Source organism: Carassius carassius, chromosome 19 (assembly GCF_963082965.1).
Source record: "Carassius carassius chromosome 19, fCarCar2.1, whole genome shotgun sequence".
NCBI lineage: Eukaryota > Metazoa > Chordata > Actinopteri > Cypriniformes > Cyprinidae > Carassius > Carassius carassius.
This window is the reverse complement of record NC_081773.1, coordinates 3,509,569-3,519,780: the sequence shown is the minus strand read 5'-3', so window position 1 is coordinate 3,519,780 and position 10,212 is coordinate 3,509,569. Positions and strand designations below refer to the sequence as shown.

The window sequence follows — 10,212 nt, the reverse complement described above, 5'->3', positions numbered from 1 at the left end:
GTCTTCCTGACAGTGCACAGGCAACCCGATGAATAATTCTTGATGCTGTAGACTTGTTTACCCCAATTAAGTCTGCAGCTGTGTTTATAAAACATCCTGTGGCAAAGAAGCGTAGAGCGAGACATACTTGTAGCAGTGGAGAGATGCTGAAATTTCTTGAAGTTTCAGGCCTCAAATGCTCCTCCAAGTCAATTGCTAGTTCTTGTATTGCATGTCTAGGAAACCTTAGCTTCTCCAGCAGTTCCTTTTCAGAAAGGACTTCTAATGGGTTTGAACGGTCTTTGAAAACTCTTTCTCTTCTTATTGCCCTTTCATAAAAGCAAATATTAAAATGTGCCATACCGCAAGACAAAGTCAGGCCACATTTGTGAATCTAGAGCATCTAGAGCACATTCGTTTCCATGGCAACATAGATTGTAAAGGAAAGTTAGCCAAGGGGGAACCAGTCTTACTTTTTTGTCTTAAATTAGACCAGTCTAAAATGTTATGCAACTGACTTAAAAAGTAAATACCAGTCTTAAAGAAAAAAATTAGACGACTAACTTGCAAGACTAGTCTTAAATAGATTCATGCAACCGGCCCCAGGAGAACATTTTCTGTGCTGAGATTTCTGAGCATTTTCTGAGTTCAGAGCAGAGACTTATTTTAGCAGATCGGAGGAGTTTTATTTTTGAAGGATTGCAGATTATTTCTGAGGAAAGACTTATTCTATTTTTCTCTTCTTATTTCGGATTTTTCTTTCTCTTTTTCTTTCTTTCTTTGTTTCTTTCTTTCGTTCTTTCTTTCTTTCTTTCTGTAATTAATTAATTGATTAATTAATTACCTTTTTGTTGATTAATTTCATGTTTTTATTGGAGTTTGGAGGAGTTTGTCAATGGCTCATTTGGGTGAAAGACGAGGTGAGTGTTTTAATTTAATTTGTTTATTATTGGCAGAGGTGAGTAGTAACGAGTTACATTTACTTCGTTACATTTACTTGAGTAATTTTTTGGGGTAACGAATACTTTTCGGAGTATATTTACAGATGGGTACTTTATACTCTTACTTGAGTAAATTTTTGGGGAAAAATCTGTACTTTTACTTCGTTACTGTGTGTTACGCTCCTCTCGTTACTTTATCTTAATGCAATAAATGTTATAATGCTTCAGTTTATTCCAAACGCGCCATCTACTTTTCTCTGGGCAATGAGCGATGCCCATTCGCGAATGATTCATTCTTTTGAGTCAATTCTGTTCAAAGGCTTGATCAAACCAATTGGCAAACGAGTGAATTGGTTCATGAATCAGTTTGAATGAGTCGTTCAGTTCCCTGCCGCATGCGCTGAGCGTCTGAAGTGGTTCACTCAGAGTTGTAACGTTTAAGAACATCAGCAGCATTGAAAACGTGGCTGGAACTGCATTGAATTGAAAGCAAATCTGCAAAGGCTATTATTTGCTAGCGATGGAGATCCTTATTAGATGAACACCGCGTGTGCTGTCTACTGTTTAACAGGTAATAACTTGGGCTACATTCGATTACAGTACACGATACCACTGTGACATTAGTTTGTTGTACGTGTGGCTTATAACAGAGGGGAGTCAAGTTGAATGCAGCTTCCAAAAGACAAAAAATAGCCGATTAAGATTTTATTAATTTTAATACAATCACACCGGCGTGAGAGCGATCAGCGAGTCATATCATCAGCTGCTAAATTCAGATCTGTGATTGCTTGCTGGCGCTGAGCCAGAGATAGATGTGTTTTACAGCACTGCGCTTTATAACCAATCACACATGATTCTTTTGAGCTTATTAAAGCATTGGCCAATCAGAGGTGTTCCGATGAGTCTTCGCTGAAATGCCGGTGCTTCCTTCACTTGCTCGCTGACTGAATACCTCTGGCGAATTCTCTCGTCAGAAACAACAAAGTACAGATGTGTGTACGAATCGTTAATTAAGATATTGATCTCACAGTGTTAACAGTTTCAGTGATTTTAATGGGAGTTTCTGAGAGTGATTGAAATCTAGACTGTCAGTGAAAATGATCTTTAATAATGTAAATGTTATTTGCTCTCTTTCTGAACAATGAAAGATTAGTAGCAATATTTATATCACATTAACTTTCAATGTTAAATTCACATTTAATATAAAGTCAGTCGTATTAAAAATATGTTATGGCATGACACATATCTGTTACTTAAGTAAACAGACAGGGTTTTATAATAAATTACATAAATTGGAGTAAAGGCTGATGAAATATATACATTTATACACGAACACATACATTACATACATTTTATCTATATATCTAAATAAAAATAGGCTCAGTATATATGACCCAAAGTAACTAGTAACTAACTACTTGAGTAGATTTTTTATCCCATACTCTTTTACTCTAACTATTCAAGACTAGTACTTTTACTTTTACTTGAGTAAATATTTCTAGAAGTACTTTTACTTTTACTTGAGTACAGTTTTTGGGTACTCTACTCACCTCTGCATGTAAGAAAGGTCTTGATGAGTGTGAACCACTTTTTCCTTTTTTTTTTTTTTTTTTTAACCCTTTGTGACAACATTACTTTTTTATTTTGTATTATGCTGTTATTGCTTTCAGTCTATGCATTGTTCATACACACTCAACATTATGTGTCAGCCCTAGTTTTTAATCAAACTGAAATTAATTTCAAGTGTTATACCTCCGACTAATCATCTTCCTCTTAAATCATAGCCTTCAAGACAGCTATCGCCAGCATGTTGGTTCTCCTCCTCTTCGCGCTGATGTTCCATCCTCCAGTTAGTTTCTTCTCGATGCGCTCTTTCTCTCCGCACTGCACCTCTACACCCATCTCTCTCAAAGTATCCGCGGCGTTTGTCAGCGAGGGAAAAGTTTTTTCTCCCGAGTCCATCTTGACTTTCAGTCGTGCTGGATACAGACACTTTGCCTGAATGCCCTTCTGCTTTAGCTGCTTGACGACTGCGTGAACCTTCTTCTTTTGTAGCTCAGGAGAATGATCTTGATCGAAGAAAATCCTCTTGTCTTGAAACAACACCTTTCCTTGGCTCCATGCTTGCTGCAAAACGATATCTTTCACCGCTGCGTCAAGGAATCTCACAATGATTGATCTGGGGGGAGCCGCTGGATCTGTTGGTTTGGACTGAAGTGAGCGGTGCGCTCTTTCAATTTTAATGTCCAAATTAGGTGGTAACGTCAGTACATTGGGGAGCAGGGCTTTCATAAATGCAACCAAATATCCATGTTCACTCTCCTCCAGTATTTGAAATATTCGGAGGTTGTTTCTCCTCAGCCTGTTTTGTAAATCATCACAAACAGCTGTGAGTTGTTTTTCGCGTTGAAACAGGTACCGTATCACACGAAACTGCCCTGCGCCCGCATCTTCCACATCGCTCACTCTCCCTTCCAGCTCACCGATCCTCTGCTGATGGTCACCGAGCTGCTCCTTGATATCTGTCACAGTCTTTTCCAAGCGTTCAAGAGTCTTTGTTGTTTGTTTATGTCCCTGGCTGTTTTCTTCGCGGAGTTTTCTCATTTCTTGTAACAAAGATACTTCGCCCTCACTTGCTATCTGTTCCTCGCGGCTAGTAGCATCTAAGCTAGCGCTGTTCGTGCTCGGTGGTTTATTGTCAATTTCTTTCGAATGTCCTGGTTTTCCTTGTCCTCTCGTTTTCGATGTGGTAGTCATCTTGTTCACAGGCTATTTTACACCTTTAAAGCTTTATATATTTGCAGTTGCCACTGTTTTCTAACTTTTTTCTGACGGAGCCTTGTCTCTAACCTGTTGTTCCAACCATGACGTCACCCTAATTAGCTTTTTTTTATTAATTTCATGTTTTGATTGGAGTTTGGAGGAGTTTGTCAATGGCTCATTTGGGTAAAAGACAAGGTGAGTGTTTTAATTTACGTTAGTTTGTTTATTATTGGTATGAGATTTTAGTATGATGTTGTACATTGTTTTAATGAATTGATGTGTAGAAATATGTGCAGTTTAACTCATTTAATCACACATTTCTACCAGCTCACTGATCACATGTATTTTATTCCCTGTGTATGAAAATCAGTGAAATATGTGTTTAATTATTAGACTGAGAGTTGTGAGTTGAGAGTGAATCTGTTGCTCTGTTTGGTCTGATTCAGCGCTGGATATAACGGAGCGTTTGTCCTGCAGGAAGGTCAGGGTCGGCTGCCGCTGGAGGTGGCGTTGATGACCCTGGTCAATTCGGCTCCTGCCTACCCCAACGTCCTGACGCTGCTGGAGTGGTTTGACCGTCCCAGACGCTACACCATGATCCTGGAGCGCCCGCTTCCTTGCCAAGATCTGGAGAGTTTCTGTGAGGAGAACGGACGCCTGGAGGAGAGTCTGGCCAAGAAAGTGCTGCTGCAGCTGATCACGGCGCTGAAACACTGCGAGAGCCGTGGAGTCCTGCACCGGGACGTCAAACCAGAGAACCTGCTGATCTCCACAGACTCACATGACATCAAGCTGCTGGACTTCGGCTGTGGAGATCTGCTGAAAGACTCGGCCTACAAACACTTTGCAGGTTGGTTTGATCTCCCTGCAGTGATCTGTGTTTGTTTGTGGACTTTTGATGATCGAGCGATGGGAATCTGTTTGGACTGGGGTCTCTTCAGAAGATGTTTGAGGTCTTGTTGGGTCTCTCAGGCACTCTTCAGTACGCCCCTCCTGAGTGGTTTCGGCAGCACCGTTATCATGCGGGACCGGCTACGGTTTGGTCAGTGGGGGTGACGCTCTACAACATCCTGTGCAGCTGTTTTCCCTTTAGAGGCGCATTGAGGGTCACCTCCAAAAGCAGACTGCTCTTTCCTAGAGAGCTGTCGACAGGCAAGAGACAGAAATCAGGTCCAGATCCAGGTGAAGCGTGTGGTTTTGTGTTCCTGAACACTGTGTTGTGTGTAACAGAGTGCCGTCAGCTGATTCGCTGGTGCCTCAGTGCAGCGGCATCAGATCGGCCCAGTTTAGACGACATTGAGCGCCACCCCTGGTTACACTGAGCAGGTGGCCAATGACACACACTTATCTGACTCACAGCAGTCATGGCTGGATTGTCTTGTTAGGATCAGACTAGATAAATGCTTCTGATTGTTTGTATAGGGTGAGCAGGAGTGACACAGGAAGTGCAGAGAACAGCTTCCTGATCACCTACAGAAAGAGCAGAGGATTATGGACTAATGGATCCCACACAATGAAGGGTTTTGATCCTCTGCTCCAGTCTGTGAGGGGCTCTGTGTGGATGCTGGAGGAGTCTGAACACACAGCAGCTGAAAACGCTGCCCGACGGGCCACAGATCAATATGTGTAGTTTCTCCACAAATACAGTCGAGAGAAGGGAGAAAAGTTTCAAAGAAGCAAAACAGGATCAGAAAGAGTCTGGGGCAGAGTGTTAACTAGCATAATGTATTCATGGAAGAAAGTCCACTTGGTGTTAGACAGAATTTAAGTCACCAAAAAATTAAGTAGTAATTCAAGTAGTCCCCACAATGTTTACGAAATAGAAATGTTGAAATTTTACAAATTCAAAAGCAAATTGTGACAAAATGTTAAAGGATGACTTTGCTTTGGCTCATTTTAACAAAGGAACATAAACAAGCAGGAAGCTTACTCAATTAGGCCCTAGTCTCTGCTTTTTATTATTTTCATTTTTAGTTTAGTAACTTCTGCTTTAAAAGGATTATTTTTGTTTTTAGATTACAATGTGATTTGTGATTTTAACCCTTTTTTGCACATAATAAATGCCTACATGCTTACATTCACTTTATTTGTTTAATCCAAATACAAAATACGGAGATATATAGAATACAGTATACCACAAATCAGTCAAAACATACAGAGATATTAATTTTTGTTCATAACGCTCAGCCCTATACAGACGTGTACTGGAGTTTTTCATAAAGTGTACTGGATTTTTTATTTTCTTTCTTTTTAAAAATGTCAGAAAAAATAGCAAAACCGAACTAAACCGTTACATAAAACAGTAAATTGTTTACCCCCCGCCCCCCTCGACCGCCCGCCACACTGATGGTACTTAAAACAAATTTCCAAGGTTGGCAGGTCGGCATTTGTACTCTTTTAGGTACATTTCTTGTAACTTGATTTTTCTGTGTGTATTCTTGTCATAATTTCATATTTTAAATACTTTTATATATATATATATATATATATATATATATATACAAAATATTATATATTAATATTATAATTATTATTATTATTCAGCTACCATCAGAGCTACTCAGACATTCTTCTAGATGTTGTCTATAAAGAAGGAGAAGGAGCCTTTCTCTCTCTGTCATTAGTGTGCAGAAAGTTTTATGGCATCAGTTTTCAAAGAAAAGCTCACTTTACCTGGCTGGACATTATGTATATTTACACTTTTATGAACTGAAACGGTTTTATAAAGATATTTACAAAGTTTATTGCATTAATTCAGAGATTTTATTTATTTATTTTTGTAGGAATCGTTGACTGGAAGTCTGTCGGTCCAGATGTGAGGTGTGATGGCTGTAGATGCATCTACAAAAACACCACTGGATACTGTGGCCATGAAACAAAGGGGGTCTTCACAGCGTTCTGTTCAGACGAAGAGTTTGCTGGCTTCTGTTCTGCTAATACCGCATAAATGAATGAATGAATGAGTGGTTTGTTTATTTATTTATTTATTTATTTTATTTGACTTGAATTGGCAACTGAAACTAAAAGCTAAATAAATGTTTTAGTGGATAAAGCTGTGTCTGTTTGCTAAATGTCACTTAACAGAGGGTAACTAAACTCTTATGACAATTTTTTTTTTGTTTTGTCAACAATTTATTTTTATCTATCAAGCTGAACATTGTTTTTTGGTGTAACATTTTACAATAAGGTTTTTTTTAACATTGATGTCTTAACTAACATTAACTATGAGAAATACATTTGTTAAATTATTTATTAAGCTTTGTAAGTATTAGTTAATAAAAATACAGCTGTTTGTTGTTTGTTCATGTTCACTTCACAGTGCTGTAACTAATGTTAACAAATACCACTTTTGACTTTAACTTAAGAAGAGCTAGTGCCACTAACCGGGGTAAGAGACATTTGTGTAGCGGATCTGACTCGAATCAGACAAATTAAAGAGTCGATCAGGACTGTGGTTGAAACATGAGCCGAATTCCTCAGAAAGGCAACAGGAAGTCATAAAACATTCTGTGCCACAAGTCCCAAGATAACCAACCAACTCTTTCACAGAACAGCTTTCAACATTAACACCACTAGAACAATTACTGACAATTTCAATTCAGAGAAGAGTTTGTCAAATTTGGGGAAACAAATTGAGATGCAACGCCGGACATCACATGTTGAATCTGTTAGCTTGAAACAGTCCTGACCATCAGTTATTTGTCAAATGTATCATATTCTTGTTATAGGAATCATGTCCAAAATTAGACCCTGCAAGAGCGGGAAAATTCGGACCATGTGCTTGATAAGATAATATATGATTTATGATACCCCCGAGCCAAGACAATATCTGATTGGTCAAGACAACATTTGAGGTGTGGCCAACAGGCCAGTTTAAATACTTAGGACACCATAAAATCTTGCTTTTAGTTTTAGCTTTGCTTTTGCTATCAGTCATGCCAGCTTTTAGTATGCTTTTAGTTTTTAGCAATGGGTTTAGCTTCTGCTATTAGTCATGCCTGCCTTTAGTTTGTTTTTAGCTTTGCTTTTTAGCTTTAGATTTTAGCCATGCTGTTAGTCATCACTGTTCTTTGAGCGCGGTTCCAGCGTGCTTCGGCCTGCACGCCTGCTGCTACTTAGCCACGATGAGAAGAAACACCACCTAGTCTCGCCAAACTTTACTTCTTTCCTTTTCCGTTTGAGAGTTTTGTGTTCGGAGTTATGTTTTGTAACGTCGAGTCTCTGACGTCTGACCTCGACTGCCCGTTCAACTTCAACCAGCCACACAACTCTGCGTCTTCAGCCAACGCCCAACCACGGGCTTCCCAAGACGTCACTTCAGCGACTACTGAACTTCCAGCCAATCAGCGACATCGGGAAACCCCCTTTCAATGACAACAAAGGGAACACAGGCAATGTACCTTCAGACACCTTTATTGGTGTATAATATAATTTTAACCTCATTGAGGAACTCAATGCGGGGGCTAATTAAGTGATTGATGGTTGTTCATGTCTATGCAATTTAACGTATTGCTGTAAACTTGGGATTCCACATTACCATTCTCTTAAACTCATTCTTCCCTAACTTTCGATCTTTCTGCAACTTGTGTGAATGTGTGAGTGCGTGCGTTTATATGTTAAATTAGTTTATATGTCTTAGATTTATCTAATAAAGCCTTATTCATATTGAAACTAGAAGTATCTTGTGTTTTGTGCTTACAAGTTAATGTCTTAAACTGCCGATCTAGTTACTGTGCAAATTGATAGTGTTTTCACTATACTTTGGATATTAATATCCAGCGCAGATTTGATGTTAAACGGCTCGTTCAGTGAATCGCAGGGCGTCTCAGTGATCAGCCGTGAAACAGTGATTCTGTTCACATTCCCTTTAAAATCTTAAATGATTCCCTTTGAGCTAAATTGACCTGTTTTCCTTACATTTGTATCCTCAAAAAAATAATTATAATTTGTTTTTGTTTATTGATGACTTGCGGTGGTGATTACGTCAGTAACCCGCGCCATGCAGAATTTCCGAAAGTACTTTCGAAAGTTATTTAAAATAATATTCTTAATATTTTTAATGCTGTTTTTACCTTGGAAGAATTAAATTTGGTTGCATAGGACTGTTAAAGTTATTGCTTCCTTTTAAGTTGTAAACCTATATAGATTAATGACTCGTCTTTAAAGTGTAACTAAACCCCTGCTCAGAGCCAGACTCCACCCACTGACAATATTTGAAAAATGCTGAAAAGTGGGCAGATCACAGCGGAGATAGAGGGGATGAACCTAGGGCGGGGCTGAGCGGGTGCGGCGTGATCCTGAGACCCGCAGTGACGGATTGATTGACAGCTGCTGTCAGAGACGCTAAAATTGAGAGTGACTGTAGTGACGTAAGTAGCTTTGCAACAGATCGATCATTTGAAGTAGAGGACTTTTCTCCCCCACTTTCACCTGAAGTGGAGGATGTCGAGGTGTCTGTTCATATCAATTCGAGCCGCTGGCTCAAACTGCGTTCTTAACTCCCGCACCGCATCGCTTTTCAATGTGTGGAGAAGCCCATTTCCACCTCCATTTGCGTTGGAGAAGCAATCCCGTGTAAAATGCAGTTTGCACACTCGAGCTCTAGGCGGGAACTTGCGGTCTTCCAGGCCAAGTGCATGCAACCACTGGCTCCTAATTTTAAAGTGTGCTGGTAAACTATGCAGTCCAGCAGTGCTGTCGCAACTAGCAAAACACTTCCGTACCATCCTGACCACTGTACTAAATACAGATAAATCTACGCTAACTTGAAGATCTAAATAACTAATAATAATATAATTGCTATGCTAAAGAGATGCTATATTAGTCTATCCTGGTCGTTACCAATACTCGCAATTCCAGCTCCTGACTCACTACAGTGATTTTGATGGTTTTATACTGCCAAGGGCGTGGTGAGCTGGAAACTGCTTACGTCACCTGCCACCGCTTACGTCACTTGCCACCGCAACATCCAATAGGAAAAATCAACTGTAGTAGCCACCGTTCAACCTGAAGAAGGCAGCACTCACACGTTTTTACACCATATGTTGTAGAATTAAAACACTTTATACTCAAATGTCAAAAAAGTTACTCGAATCAATGAACAGCACTAATAAAGCCTCATTCTTATAGATCATTAACTAAAAAAGTTGGTTCAGGGTTTAGTTACTCTTTAAGCGGAAACCTTTTGGCACGTCCACCACCTTTTGTTTCACCAATGAGAAATCTTTTGGCATGCCCCCAACTAACCTTTCACCAATGAGAAACCTTTTGGCATGCCCCCACCTTTCGTTTCACCAATAATAAACTTTTTGGCATGCCCCTTACTTTCGTTTCAACAACGCAAAACCTTTTGGCACGCCCCCCCACTTTTCGTTACACAATGAGAAACCTTTTGGCATTTTGCCTTCCTTTCGTTCCACATATTAGAAACCTTTTGGCACACCCCCATCTATCGTTTCACCAATGATAAACCTTTTGGCACGCCCCCTAGCTTTCGTTTCACAAATGAGAAACCTTTTGGCTCACCTCC

The 10,212-nt window shown here is 39.6% G+C and overlaps 2 protein-coding genes across 3 annotated transcripts in view; both read left to right on the top strand.

Moving 5' to 3' along the window:
- The first annotated feature begins 665 nt into the window (after positions 1-665).
- The window catches only part of LOC132094887 (serine/threonine-protein kinase pim-3-like), a 35,771-nt gene continuing 26,224 nt past the window's right edge, over positions 666-10,212 (top strand). For both annotated transcript variants that reach the window (XM_059499537.1, XM_059499536.1), the window contains exon 1: positions 666-899. In XM_059499537.1, coding sequence (XP_059355520.1) covers positions 875-899 — 25 coding nt within the window. In that variant the 5' untranslated portion in view covers positions 666-874. The remainder of the gene's footprint in view (positions 900-10,212) is intronic.
- LOC132094642 (serine/threonine-protein kinase pim-3-like) lies at positions 4,163-5,164 on the top strand. The gene is made up of 2 exons (XM_059499313.1): positions 4,163-4,533; positions 4,656-5,164. Exons 1-2 carry the CDS (start codon positions 4,197-4,199, stop codon positions 5,003-5,005), a joined length of 687 nt encoding a protein of 228 aa, XP_059355296.1. The 5' UTR covers positions 4,163-4,196; the 3' UTR covers positions 5,006-5,164.

Excerpts from the sequence above, each read along its gene's own strand:
- LOC132094642 (XM_059499313.1), top strand. The coding sequence starts at position 4,197 with ATGACCCTGGTCAATTCGGCTCCTGCCTACCCCAACGTCCTGACGCTG. Across the intron at positions 4,534-4,655 it reads GGCCTACAAACACTTTGCAG|GCACTCTTCAGTACGCCCCT; the intron begins GTTGGTTTGATC and ends TGGGTCTCTCAG.